At 52.1% G+C, this 14531-nt stretch overlaps 1 protein-coding gene across 10 annotated transcripts in view; it reads left to right on the forward strand.

The window, feature by feature from the left end:
- The window catches only part of CSMD2 (CUB and Sushi multiple domains 2), a 618865-nt gene that overhangs the window by 439609 nt on the left and 164725 nt on the right, over positions 1 to 14531 (forward strand). For all 10 annotated transcript variants that reach the window (XM_051832045.2, XM_051832046.2, XM_051832047.2 and 7 more), the window contains one exon: positions 2102 to 2228. In XM_051832045.2, coding sequence (XP_051688005.2) covers positions 2102 to 2228 — 127 coding nt within the window. The remainder of the gene's footprint in view (positions 1 to 2101; positions 2229 to 14531) is intronic.

Here is a 14531-nt window from a genome sequence, read left to right on the forward strand (position 1 = left end):
AGCATGGGAAACGCAAGGTCCAGTTTGGGTCAGCCAGTGCCCAGGAAGTGGTATATGTCCTGTGGAGGAGACAGCATGATTTTAACAACGTGGCACACATGATATGATAAAAATCTGTCCGTGTTATAATGGAAGAGCAACAACAGCAACGAAAGGACAGTGTCAGCTCCCCCTGGAGGGGAAGGAGTGTCACAACAGCTTTCACAGGCAGGATGTCAGGCAGGTGCATGAAAGGGCAGCCTGGGCTTGTGGGGTTTATGAGACATGGCTGGATGAGGGGCTCAGGGAAGGAGCCAGGGAGGACAGCGGGAGCCCTTCTGGAGGGTTCCATGAGCACTGTGTAGTTTGGACTGCACTTGCTCCAGCAGGCAGTGGCACTTCTGCATTTGCTGTGTATCTCTCTGGTGGCGCTGCTGAGGGTGAGGGCCAAAGCCAGGACTACAGAGCGGAAGTGGGAGAAGGGGCCGAGGGCAGGAGGAGCCACCAGCTTCCCTCACAGGGTAGCTGTTCTGATGGGGCATAGAGATCTCAGCTCTGGTCTCCCTGTACCCTTCAGATGCTGCTGTTCACTGTGTCCACTAACGACTCACAGGTGTGAGCATGCAGGTCCCACCCGTAACAGTGAATGGCCAGCAAGCTTACAGACGATGCCGCCTCAACGTGTACTGCTTGCCCGACTTGCTGGCCCTGGCCGCCACCTCTCCACAGTTCATACCCTGTCCCCTAGCCTGCCACACTGTCCCACACCTCCAGGACTTTTGTGCATTCTGTCCTCTCTGTCGGCAATGCCCTCTGCCCCCTACCCCCCATCCCACCCCAGCTACCCAACCAGCCTAATCAACTTTTGCTCCTACCTTGAGGTCCATTTGAAACCAGGTCCTCCTGCACTCTCCATGCTCCATGCTGGGGGAGATTTGTCACTTCATCCTCTGGCCGCCACTTGTCACGATTGTGCCCGTGGAGGCACACGGCATCCACTGGATGGTGAACGCTTGTAGAAAAGGGGGTATCTCCTTGACTTCTGTTCTTCTGGCTCCTGCCATCTATGAGCGAGTCCAAGTTACCCACATGATCTTTCCTGGGAGGTTGTGAGGCATTTGGCCATAGAACAGGAAGTCAGACCCTCACTCAGCAACCTTCATTTTGTTACATCATTCACCTGCCATACAGTCCACTCATTTAATGTGTACAACTCAGGACCTTTAGCTGTCACTCCCAATGTCCCCTCCCCACATGTCCTGGCAACCACTACTTTCCTTTCTATCTCCATGGATTTGCCTGTCCTGGCCATTTCATATAGATGAAATCCCACCATGGGTGGTCTTTTGTGGACACACACAGGATAGCCTGATTTCCCGCACTTCCGACAATGTTTTCAAAACCCATCTGTGTTGTATCAGCACCTCATTCCTTCCTCTGGCTGATTAACATTCTGTGGTGTAGGTAGACCTCATTCTTCACTTGATGGGCATCTGGGTTGCTGCCACTTGCCGGTTATTCTCAATAACGGTGCTCTGAACGTGCACATTCCAGTTTTGGCATGGACATATGTTTTCATCTCTCTTTGATATAGACCCAGGAGAGGAATTGCTGGTCATATGGTAGCTATGCTTAATGCTTCCAGGAGCTACCAAATCATTTTCCAAGGCAGCTGCATCATTTTGCATTTCCATCAGTGATGTAAAAGTTTCTGCTTTCTCCACATCCTCACCTGCACCTGTTACTGTCTTTTTTCACCATAGCCCTCCGAGTGACCATCATGCGGCATCTCATTGTGGTTTTGATGCAATTTCCATAATAACTGATGATATGAAGCACCTTCTCATGTGCCTGTTGGCCATTCATGTATCTTCTTTTCAGAAATGTCTGTTCAGGTCCTCTGCCCGTGTTTTAATTGGGTCATTTATCTTTTTATTGTCAAGTTGTAAAAGCTCTTCATAGGTTCTGGATACGAGCCTCATCCAGGCACCCCTGCACATGCTAAGCTCTGTCCTGTGGGATGGACAAGATGGACTCGGGCACGCAGGCAAGAGGAGACACTGACGGACTGCTGGCAGCGCAGGTCACCCCATGCAGCTCACTCTTTTGGGATTTCTTTCAGCTGAGTGTGGAGGGACAGTGAAAGGAGAGGTGTCGGGGCAGGTGCTGTCACCCGGGTATCCAGCTCCCTATGAACACAATCTCAACTGCATCTGGATCATCGAAGCAGATGCCGGCTGCACCATTGGGTAAGTGTCACCAGGCCTTGCTGCTAACACCCTGCCCTGCCCTGCTGACCTCCCATGGAAGCTCTTAGGGTCATGTGGGCTGGTCCCATGGGGAACCTAGAAAGGTCAGTCTCAACTTCCAATGGCTACTTCCCCAATCCAGACAATTCGCAGTCTACACAGCACTGTTACAGCAGAGTCACTGGTGGCCTGGGTTAGAACACCAGCCCTTCCATTGACTGTGGGCAGGATTTGGGGCAAGGCCCTAGCCTCTCTGCGCCTCACTGTCTTCTTGCACAGAGTGTGAGTCTCGGATAAAGCGTGGAAATGTGGCACTGCATGCAGTGTACCCAGTGTAGTGCTTGGAACATATTAAATAGTGGTCACTGCACGTTTCTCTGATGGTAAGAATCCTGGGCTGACGGCTTCCCTTTCTCAGTGTGAGTTTGCTCGTCTGTAAAAATGAGAATGAAAATGCTTGTGTTTTTGGCTGATGGAGGGATTGAAAACGAAAACCCTGCAGTGTCTGCAACTTGATTGTTTATTCCTTCAGAAATACCACTTCTTTCCCACGTGAGCACCTGCCTAACAGGAACTTCTTCCTGGAGTCAGAGGAGAAAGGAATGTCACCACCTGCTGAGCACAGGGCCTGCCTTCATAACTTCACAATAGCCCTGTTGATGGGCAGCGGTATTCATGAGCCCTAGTATCGAATGGACGTTGTTATTATTTTCCCCATCTTATAGATGAGAGCAGCGAGATTCCATGAGGACGCATACACAGCATGTCTGAGCTTGCACAGGGAATCAGAAAGCTGGGACACGAGCCCAGTGTTGCTACTCTGCTTGGTGTTGGCCAACAGCAGGGCCTGGAGCTGTGGTTGAGGTGACTGATAAGAAAAGAACAGCAGGTTGGACTAGCAGTGTGAGTAGAGGCGGGAAAAGAGGATCCGACAAGGGACCTGGGGAGGAAACAGTCTGACTGGAGAAGATGTGTGTGGATCAGAGTGAGAGAGATGGGGTTAGAGTGTAGCCTGGTTATGGGAGATCTTAAATGCCAGTAAGTAAGAAGGAGCCAGGGGAGGTTCTTGAACAGGGTTGGTCCGCCATGGGAAGGCAACTGTCAGAAGTCTGTGCAGTGATCCCAGAAGGAAGTGTTGCGGGGCTGCAACAGCGGGGAGCCAAGGAAAGGCAGAGCGTAGCTGGGAGTGCAGCTGCAATTGTAGCTGTGCCCTCGAGAGTTTGCAGTTAGGAGGACCTAGCCGACCGGACCTGCTGCTGCAGGGACGTAGATGTGCATGTATTCACTGGTGTGTGATGTCCTGAGACTCAGTTCAGTTAAAGAAATGCAGTGTGTGTTTGCCGAGTGTATTTTTTGAGCTAAACCATGTGCAGAATGACGTTAGCAGTTTCATAGGGGCCTTGCACGGTTATGGGGATGAGTTCCTAGGTACACATTTCTCCTGTACCCCACTGCTGGGGTGACCTTCTGGAAGCATATCTGTCCCTTCACTGTCCTGGTAGAGGCCACCTGTGGCACCTGTAGCGAAACCTCACATCCCAACTGTCAGGGCCATCGTGACCTTAACCTGTGTCCCTAACTGAATTCATCTTTGCAAGTCTCCCCGTTCCTAGCACAGGTGTTTGAGGAGCTAATGAATGAATGAAGCAGGGCCCGGGTATAAAGGTAGTTACATGACCAGTGGGTCAATAACTTTGGCATGAACACCAGGAACGGTGAACCTCGAGCCAAGCCCTGAGGGACAGTGACAGTGTGTCACCAAGGAGGGACACTGGCAGGAACAAGAGGCTTCCTGGGAGAGGAGGCCTGAGCTGGCAGTGGCTCCATGGCACCACGTGGCTACACGGTCACCAGCGATGGGTGGAGTTGGCAGTGGCCAGGGCATGGAGGGCCAGGGATGAGATGCAGTGCCTGGATATTACCTGGCTGCTTTGTGGAAAAAGGGGCAGCCCAATGAGGAGTTGGCTCCCACATGCGGCTGGCTGAATCCAGCAGTGATGGTGCGGATGGACAAGAGGGGACCAATGGGGCATGAGCAGTCACACCGGCTGACCTCCCTCTCCTCGGTGAGTGCAGAAGTTGAGTTTTCTTCTCTTCCTCCCTGCTGTGTGGGGCAATGATGCATAAACCATACGGGATAGGTGCAAGACATGCACACCGGGCACCTGCAGCTGCCACCTGCACGCAGCCATTGCTAGCGTTTTGCCATTCCTGCCTTCTCCCTCTTCCTTCTCTGTCTTTCCGTTGTCCTTTTTTGCTGAATCACTCACAAGTCATGATGCCTCAGCCTTGAATGCTTTGCCGAGAGAAGACCACGCTGCCCAGGGTGCAGCCGCATGAGCACCTCTAAGGGGTGTGGCGCTGCTTCTCACAGGGTTCAGGTCTCGGACCCGAGGTGGAGGCCGGCAGAGCAGAGTGGGGAGCCGTGGATACGGGGAAGGCAGAGAGAGAAGCAAGGAGATTTCTGGGCAGGGGCAAGCCGCATTTCCACTGTGAGAATGATAGACGTGCCGGTGAAGGGACAGGAGGCCCCGCCCTCCCTCACCTTCAGAAGAAAAGGGCAAAATAGACACAGGAAATACCTACTCCAGACTAGCAGAGCCAGAAACGTGAAATCATGGGGCACAGGAGTGTATGTGAGGAACCCTCAGCCACAGCCGCCGCTATGGAGGTGATAATGCCAAGGCAGCAGAGGTGCCCCTCCAGCTGCCTGAGAGCTGCTGGCAGACAGCCTGGTGGGGCAAGACCCACCCCCAGCCGGCCATCCCCGCCAGGGGGCGCAGCCTGCACCTGCACACATGCCCTCATGTTGGGCCAGCTCCCTCTCCTCCTTCCCTTTCCTCTCCCTCTCTCTCTCTCTCTGCCCCCCACCCTCACTCTTTCCTTCCTGCCCACGTGCCATGGGGACAACCAGCCGCAAAGTTGCAAGACTCCGAATTCAATAAACATGAACAGCTCCACCCCTTGCTTTTTGCTTGAATCCTCAGGACTATCTTTATAGAGTTTTCAGTATGAAAATACTCATTTTCAAAACTTCAACAAAATGTTATCAAGTAGCTGTGGGGAGCCCCTGCAGACTCACTCTGTATTCTTCCACCTCCCCGCGTGAGGTCACCACCAACAGCCACCTGTCCTCCTTGTTCTTCGAGAAATTGCTTGCGCTGAAATATGCATAAATCAAATGCAATGAGTGTGACTTCTAAAACAAGGGCATCTCTCTGCGTGGCTCAGGCACTTGCGCTTTGTTTTACCACTTAATCATCTATCATCATCTTACTTTGTCAATATGTATAGATCCGCCCTCTCCTCTCGGATGGCAACAGAGAACTCCGCGGTACACACAGCCGTGGCTGATTTAACCACCTCCTGGTGAGAAAGTGGCTCCCTTCCGTTCTGCACTCCAGTGAACAGCCTTCGGATCGTTGTGAAATTCCTTCCTTGGGAAATTTTCTTAAGAGGAAACTTTGGTTTATAAAATGGCCATCCAGATATTATGGCAGTGACCACGCCCACCAAAAGGCTGTGCCAAGGCCTGTGGCCCCACGTGCAGCTTCACCAGATACTGTTGGCCCTCCTAGTCTTTACCGCTTAGACCGACAGGAGAACACGGAGCTGTCTCTGTGGCTTCCAGACCACTTGGGTTGGGGGAGTCTGTCTCTGATAGGAGGGCTCAGCTGCGTTCATTTCTAACCTCGCAGTTTGGTTTACGCAGAATGACCCATGCCTGAGAATTTGCACAAGTTGCTATGTGGTCACAGATTGTGTATGTTCTTTTGTTTGTGACTTTCATTTTTATTGCTTTGTGCTTTTTTTTTTTTAACTTTGTGGAGCTGTTTTGTTTTATGCGGGCTCTGTGGATATTTAAAAATCTGAAGGGTGCAGGGTTCTATACTCCCCTTGCGTGATGCACACGGCGCCTCCCTTCAGCAACGTATTTACGCTTCTCTATTGCCTGCTCTGATTTTTAGCGTTTCCTGTTGTCGGCGCATCTGATTATTGGCTTTGTTTTGCTTCTTGTGATTTGAAAACTCTCTATTCTCTTTTCATCATGCCAGTGAACTTGTGTTTTCATTAATTCCGTGCTCAACAGTAATTATCCTGTTAGGGACTCCCTCTTTATTGTGCAAATCTCGCTTTCGCTTTTTATTGCAAGGAAGCTGCATGTTTGGTCTCCAGACTGGGCCATTTGCGTTGTTATCAATATCTGAGCATCCTACCTCTCTCTGAGAATACTGTTTACGGCACTTGTGTCTCTCTGAAGTGGTTCGATTCTTCAGCTTGGATTCTTTTAAGTTCACCCAGCTCCAGTATTCCTTCAGCACCAAGCCATGGCTGAGAGCACTACCGGCCATCCTTCCTGGCTGAGTTGCTTGGCCAACTCTTTAGGCCCTCTGCCGGCATTCCCTGATCTGTACAAAGGTGACAGGAGCCGGCTGCGATGAGGAGTGACTTAGCGTATACAAGGGGACTTCCAAAGTTCATGGGACATGAAATGGGAAGCTGTAAGTTGACTTTTGAAATAGTGGGGTTTTCTTTATAATCTGCGTGTTCCATGAACATGCAGAGTGCTTTCAACAGTGACTGGCTGGCCATTCCCAAATGCTAAGAGCTCCCACCTGGAGCTGGGAGCTCCATGTAGCTGGTGATACCCAGGCAGGGCGTGCCTGAGTGCAGCAGGCTGGAGGTCTCCCCTCAAGGGTCCTAGGTGGTGGTGCTGTGCTGTGGCTGGAAGCAGGTGCACCAGGCGGGACAGGACGTGGAGTGGCCCCCAGGACGGCCAAGGGACTGTTTCCAGGGGCACAGGCAGAAGACTTTCAGGTCCCTGTGCACCTTGCCCCGGGCCTGAACAGGCAAGCATGAGGGATGGCCACAGAGTCCACGGACATGGTCACCCCAGAAAGCTGGGCGAGGGTAGTTCTTTTCCAGGAGTGCCAAGGAGGGGCAGTGTAGACTATAGGGATCTGTGGTCAGGCCCACCCCTGAGCGTGCTCCAAGCTGGACAGTGGCCATCCCTGGGAGTGCCTGACACCAGTGGACCTGACACCAGACAGGCCCTTCCCGGAACTCAGGTGGTGTCTTAGCATCTAAGAGCTGTGTCTTCCCGAGTGCCAAGAATGGGGTGGGTGGCATGGTGGGCCCCACCCAGGCCCAGCAGCTCACAGCAGGAGAACAGAGCCGTGAGCTGTACCCTCCAGGCCCTCTCTCCCGTGCTGGAGTGCATGGAGCATAGTAGGTCCATCCCACGTGGTAGGAACTCTGCAATGTCCAGCTTGGGGTCCGAGTTTCCCGCTTAGCCATGAATAGAGCAGCTCAGCTGAGAACTGGAAGAGAAAAGGGCGGCCAAACCACTTGCTCTTGACCCTGCCCGTCCACCTAAGAGTCACCAAATAGCTCCAGGTTCTGGGTCTGTGAGTATCATCCCCATTTTATAGATGAAATAATCAAGTCCCAGAAAGGCCCAGTGACCTTGTTGAGATCTCCCTGTTCCCAGTGATGTGGCTTGGGAGTGCGATCTGATGAGCTCCAGGCTCTGCTTTTTCTACTGTGTCCCCTGGCCCAGGTCCTGACCCACTCATCCAGACCTGCACCAAGCACCTTCCCTGTGCCCGAGTCGTGCAGAGCTGTGCAGTGGGAAACACACAGAGCGGGTATGGGCCGGGCCTTTCCTGCTAGACTTTGGCGTTCTAGGGGGGAAAGAGTCAGACAAGCAGGGGCCCCCAAGACAAGGCCGATGCTGACACCAGGAAAGGGGGTCAGCGGCTGAGAGGGCAGGGCCGAGTTCTGGCTGCCCACAGGGGTGGAGCTGATGATTCCAGCCATGGGCAGGAACGCGGGGGAAGCTGAGCACCTGTCCATGAAAGAGCGTTCCCTTGATGTGTGGGGGCTGGGCACGGGGACAAGGCCACCTGTGTAGAGGGGCCTGGAGCACCCGGAGTGGGCTCTCCGTGCCACGAGGAGCCGCTGGAACATCTGAAGACAGCGATGACATTCAGTTCAGTTCAGAAACTCAGGGCATGTGCTCCGTGCCAGGCATTCTGCCAGGCCCGAGAGTAGAGATATAAATAAGAAACAAGCTTTTCCCTTGAAGCGCCGGCATCATAGAAATTCTATTAGTTAGTGATGGAAATAGAAACACTGAGTGCAGCTGGCGCCAACAGGTGAGGCTGCGCTGTTCCCTGGTGCAGCTGCTCGGGATGCCACAACCTTCCTTCTGGCTCTGCCATCCTCGGGCTTTCATCCGCATGTCACCTGTTGGCTGCTGCAGCTCCAGGCATTGTGTCTGTGTTCCAGTCTAAAAGAAAAGGGACAAGGAGAGGGTACAGAGCCCTGTCCTCACAAAGGCTCTTTGTGTTTATTTGGGAAGCACCACGATCCTTAGAGGCGTCGCTCTCTGTCTCATTAGTAGAACTTGCCACGCGTGGCTGGGGGCAAGTGGGGAAGCAGTTTCACTTCGCTCTCACACACTCAAGAGCAGAGACAGATAAGAGGTTTGGCTGTGGAGCGCAGTGTCGGCTACAGATGCTAATCAGAGGTGATAAATGCTGTAGTCATAAAGTGCACACAGAACACGGTAGAAAAGCCCCTTGGCGGAGAGTTCAGGATTCTGGGTGTCACTGAGCACGAGCCCTGTTCTAGCTGCAGGTCAGGGAGCAGCGAGAGTTCAGCGTGCAGGGCCAAGAGCGGGACCTCCCAGGCTTGGGAAAGGCAGGGGGGACTGGGTGCGCACAGCTGCTTCCGGGAGAGCTCCCTGGGCAGCCGAAGTGGCTGTGCTACAGCAAGACCGGTGGTGGCCGGGAAACCAGGAAGGAGCCCAACGTAACGGCTCGAGGCGTCCAGGTTTCACTCAGGACTGAGTTCTGCCCCTTGCCTACAAATGTGGTTGGAATTGAGAGAGCCCTGGACGGCTGCTGTGTGGAGGGGAGGGGGCAAGGGGAAGGGAGGTGCAGGTGGGCTTTCCCTCCAGAGATCGGGGACCCACGGGGGGTGACGAACTTCTCGCGCGTGGACACCTGGATTTCCGCTCCTCAGGTCCAGAGCCGTGCAGCTCATGTTCAGCGAGCAGCCTTTGTTTGCTGGCTTTGACCGTGGGCATGCTTCTCCATGATTAACGCACAGGGCAGTCTAGAGACACCATGCAGCAGGGGCCTGAGAGGAAAGGCCCAGTGTTGACAAAGCCGTGCCCAGTAGGGCTTGTCCTCCTGCGAGGACGTGGGACCAGATGCGACACCTGGCTGTGCCCAAGGCCCAGATCCCCTGCCGCCATTCAGCTCCCTCACAGGGCAGCAGTGTCCCACTGTGGCCAGCGTCGCCTCCCTCCAAGCAGCCAGGGGGCAGCTGCTCCGGGGGAGGCAGACGGCACGGCAGGTCTGGCGGGAAGCCTGGCCGCAGGTCCACCAGCTCCCTTTGAGCAGCCACAGCGAGTTACACTTGAAACAGGGCAAGGCCGTGTACTTGGCCCTGCAGGCGCCGACCTCCCGAAGGGAAGGAACAGATAAACACAGGCCGTGGGGGAAGTCCTTTGTCGCAGGCAGGAGTTCAACAAATCAAGAAATAGCCCAGGGGAGCTGGTGGTTGTGTGGAAGGAAAGGCTGTGGCCAGCCCCGTGGGTGGACATGTAGCCTCAAGAGCGGCAGTGCTCGCCGGCAGTGGACTTGGTCATGGATCACATCCAGACCGAGAAACAAACTGCTGCAAAGGACCCAAGCCTGCCAGTCCAGCTGAGCCGCCCCTCGCAGGTGCAGGGTCCAGAGCGCATCATCGGCCTGATGCCCAGTGCAGTCCCAGAACCAAGTTCTGACGTCTCTGAGGGGAAGAGGAAACCTTTCAAGCAGAGAAGTGCCTGATCACGCTAGCCCAGGGCAGGCCTCGCCTTTCACATACGGGTTCCGGTAAATCAGTGCTTTCCAGTGCTCGCCTACTGTCTGCTGGACCACGGTCTCGGGACTCTTTACTTGTTAAACTCTTTATTTAGTAGATCCATAGAGCCTTTGATTGTCACATCAATTAAAAATGTTAGCTCAAAAAATAAATACCATATTAAGTTGAAAACAAAATAAACAGGGGCCAGCTCTTTGGAGCAATAGGCTAAGCCTCTGCCTGTGGTGCCAGCATCCCATATGGGCACCGAATCGAGTCCCAGCTATTTCTCTTCTTTGTTTTTTAAATAAAGATGTATTTATTTATTTATTTGAAAGTCAGAGTTACACAGAGTAAAAAGGAGAGGCGCAGAGAGAGAGAGAGAGGTCTTCCATCCACTGGTTCACTCCCCAATTGGCTGCATCTGCCAGAGCTGTGCTGCTCCGAAGCCAGGAGCCAGGAGCTTCTTCTGGGTCTCCCACATGGGTGCAGGGGCCCAAGGACTTGGGCCATCTTCTACTGCTTTCCCAGGCCATAGCAGAGAGCTGGACAGGAAGTGGAGCAGCTGGGACTCGAACCGGCATCCATATGGGATGCCAGCACTGTAGGCAGCGGCTTTACTCACCACACCACAGCACCGGCCCTGGCTATTCCTCTTCTGATCTTGCTCTTTGCTATGGCCTAGGAAAGCAGTAGAACATTCCCAAGTGCTTGGACACCTGCACGTGTGTTGGAGAACTGGAGGAAACTCCTGACTTTTGGCCTTGGCCGTTGCAGCCATTTGGGAAGTGAACTAGCGGATGAAAGGCTTTTCTCTCTGTCTTTCCCCCTCTCTCTGTGGTTCCACCTCTCAAATAAATAAAATCCAAAATAAAATAAAATAAACATAAGGGATGCCAGGTAAGACATACTATTCTTTTAAAATGAGTGCCATTTTCCTAAAAAAGATCATATTTTTTTCTGGAAAATTTTTGCTATCATAAAAGAAAATGTCAATATATATAATGTTCCCCTTTAAATATACAGTGTGGGTGATAAGTAGAAGATGAGTGATGGTGTGGGGGAGGGGAGCTCCTGAGCTACAAAGACAGTGCTGGAGACAGGTGAGGGATGGAGGGAACTGGCTACGTAATAACCGGCAAAATCCCCGGGGGCAGCATTTGCCTCCTAAGAAAGCTTTGGATTTGGAGACCAGCCGGACTACAGGATCTTGCTAAGACCGCAGAGAAAAAGCACGAAGATGTCAAAGTAATGAAGGAAAAGTCACCGAGCGTGGAAGACAGAGTGCCAGTCAGGCAGCAGAAATGAAGAGCCGTGAGGAAATGGAGCAGAGGGACTCCTAAGACCCAAACTGCTAGCAGAGTCCCCTGGGCCTGGGGGTGGAGCGAGGGAGTGACCAGTGCTAAAGCATCCTCTGTGGATTGCAGGGGTTCACTGAATTCCAAGCAAAATGAATTCAGTGCAACTTGATGAAAAATGAAACCATTCCAAGGATGCTAATAATGAAAATCCCTCCAAGAGTCTGACAAAACGCACTCACAGGACCGAATCCACCCTCAGCCCTAAGCAGATTCTTGCAATCATTTGCCAGAGGACAACCTCCAAGTCTAATCCAACCTGCCTCAGATTCCCCTCCCACGTTCCAAGGCCAAAGTCAGTGCTGTGGTGAGAACCCACAGTTGTCGATTCAGCCAGAAAATATGATTCACACAAAATTCACACATTTCCCTCAGATAGACACACAAAACAGCCACTGGCAGGCTTCTTAGGCACTTGTGAAACATTGCAATAGGCCGAATGATCACATCCCAACACCTGGAGCCTGTCAGTGTCGCCTTCTTGGGAGAAGGATCTTTGTAGATGTTACTGAATGAAGGATCTCGAAATGGAAGGATTATCCTGGATGATCTGGCTGGGTGCAGTCACGTGTGTCCCGAGAAGAGGAAGGCGGAGGCAGAAATGGGGGGGATGCAGCCAGGCGCCCCGGAGGCTGGAAGAGGCGAGGCCTGGATTGTCGCCAGAGCCTCGGAGGGAAGCACAGCCCAAGGTCACCTCGTTGTGAGGGCAGCAGTGCTGGTTTCAGACTTCGGCCCCAGGCCTGTGAAGGAGTGACCCTCCAGAGGTGTGAGGTGCCAGGTCTGGGGGAACGTGGTGCATCAGCCATAGGACTAAAACCGACACTGAGATGTTTAGGGATAACCACGAGAACTGACAGCCTTGTGAGGTTGTGTTTAAGTTGACTCTGCAGTCCCTGGCTGTATTGTCAGTGGTCTGATAGTAGGGGGAAGGTGTCAAGGAAAGTCAGACCATTTTTACATTGGCCATCATGCGCAGGAGGGGTGAAGCCAATGTGAGTATTTTTGAAAACGCTCAAAAAGATGGCCACTAGTAGAATTGAAAACACAATGGATATGTCACAGATCCCTGAAGAATTTTGGAAACTAAGAAATGCTACAAAAAGTGAAAAATAAAGGAACTAAGAAGAAAATATCCTAAACAAAAATGCATAAAACAGGATGATAGAAATAAACTTGTATTAGCCCACAGTGGAGGCCAATTGATGTAATAAGTAATCCACACATCTCAGTGGTTTAACACAAGAAAAGTTAACTTTGCACTCAATTCACAGTCTGATGCTGGTCAGCACTGGGGAGTGCACAAAAATCACCCAGGGCTCCAGGTTCCTGCCACGTGTGGAGCCACAGAATCCTCCAGTGCCTCCTCCTGAACAGCAGTGAGGCTAAAGGAGAGACCGCATCAAAGATGAAAACACAATGACTTCTTTTGAGAGGCAGAGCGATGGAGAGAGACAGAGATCTCCCATCCACTGGTCCACTCACTCCCCAAATTCCCACAGCAGCTGGGACTAGGTCAAGCCCACACTGGGAGGTTTGCATTAGCAGGAAGCCAGAATCAGAAGTGGAGAAGGGACTTGAACCCAGGAACTCCAACGTGGGATGTGGGCATCCCAAGTGGCTTCCTAACAACTGCATCAAACACTTGCCCCTGGAACAGAATCTTAAAGTGTCAGGCTGCCTTAGCTCACTCAGGCTGCTGTAACAAAATATTTGGATGGGGTGACTTGGATACAGCAAACATTTGCTTCTCACAGCCTGGAGACTAGGAAGTCCAGATTGAAGCACCTGCAGATGTGGTGTCTGGCGAGGGACCCTTCCCGAGTGTCTCACCTGGTAGAAGGACACACAGGCTCCCTGGAGCCTCTTCTAAGAGCACTAAGCTCGTTTGCAATCTAATCACCTCCCAGACCCCACCTCCTGATCCATGCAGCTGTCAGTCTGGGGAGGACGGAAGCATTCAGACCGCAGCACTGGCCTCCCTCCCACATCCAGCAACCAGCACGTTTCCCAGCTCCGTCTGATGGTAAGGGGGGGGATGCCTAGGAGGAAGAGGAAGCAAGCATTTACTCTTCCGCCCAGAGCAAACATATCAGCTCCAATGAGTATAAATCACCTTTGGCTGGCCACCCAAAAGGGAGGGAGGGGAGCAGAGGCAGGCCCTGGAGGAGGCCAAGGTAACAGAAGTTCAGGATGGGCAGGGAAATGGAGGGCCCACAGACACAGAGCCCAGAGCGGAGAAGGGCTGTATTCTGAGTCCTGGTCTGGTGGTGAGCATGATGCAAGACACCGACGCTGAGCAAACGGCGTGCAAAAGGTACAGGCAGAGTGGTGTGTAGGATTCCCAGAGAAAGGCCCTGGATGATGACACACAGGGAAAGGAAGCCTGGACAGTTCTGTGTGGAGCAGCCACAGGTGGACCTGTGAGCAGGAGGGAGCTGTGTGGTGCCTGCAGGTCAGACATCCATGGTGCAAGACACAGACTCTCAGATTGGCCATGAGACAAAGAAACAGTGCTAATCAGAACAGCAAAATGCTAAAACTTAAAGTTTGGGACAAAATAGCCTCAGTGAATACCTACGTAGACAGCTAGTGTCATAATAATGCTTTACTCAACAGTGATAGAAAGCAAAGTTTAAGAAAAAGTGTTAGAATGGGCAGAGGAATTCTTACATGTGATAAAATGCACAGTCCACAATGATGCTAACAGTCATGAATCCCTGTGCACCAGATAACCAAGGGGGAAAACATAAAGCAAAATCTATGAGAAATATAAAGAGAGGTTGGTAGCCATTGTGGGAGACTTTAACAATCTCTCTTAGTCGAGTAAAAGAATAAATAAATAGAATGAAACTGGACTTTAATTCAGGTGATTTTTACCATTGGCTGGTTTTATCTGATGCACCAGGTGCTCTACGTGTGATTTCATTTGTAACACTACAGGAATCCTCTTATGGACACTGCTAGATAAATGATGTTACTGCCACTTTACAGGAGGGTAAACTGAGGCTCTGCAAGGCCACAAAACTCATACCTGAACCCATTGTTTTGTTTTTAGTGAAAAACATTTCTTCCAAGGACAAAGATGCAC

The sequence above is a fragment of the Oryctolagus cuniculus genome, chromosome 7 (assembly GCF_964237555.1).
Source record: "Oryctolagus cuniculus chromosome 7, mOryCun1.1, whole genome shotgun sequence".
Lineage (NCBI taxonomy): Eukaryota > Metazoa > Chordata > Mammalia > Lagomorpha > Leporidae > Oryctolagus > Oryctolagus cuniculus.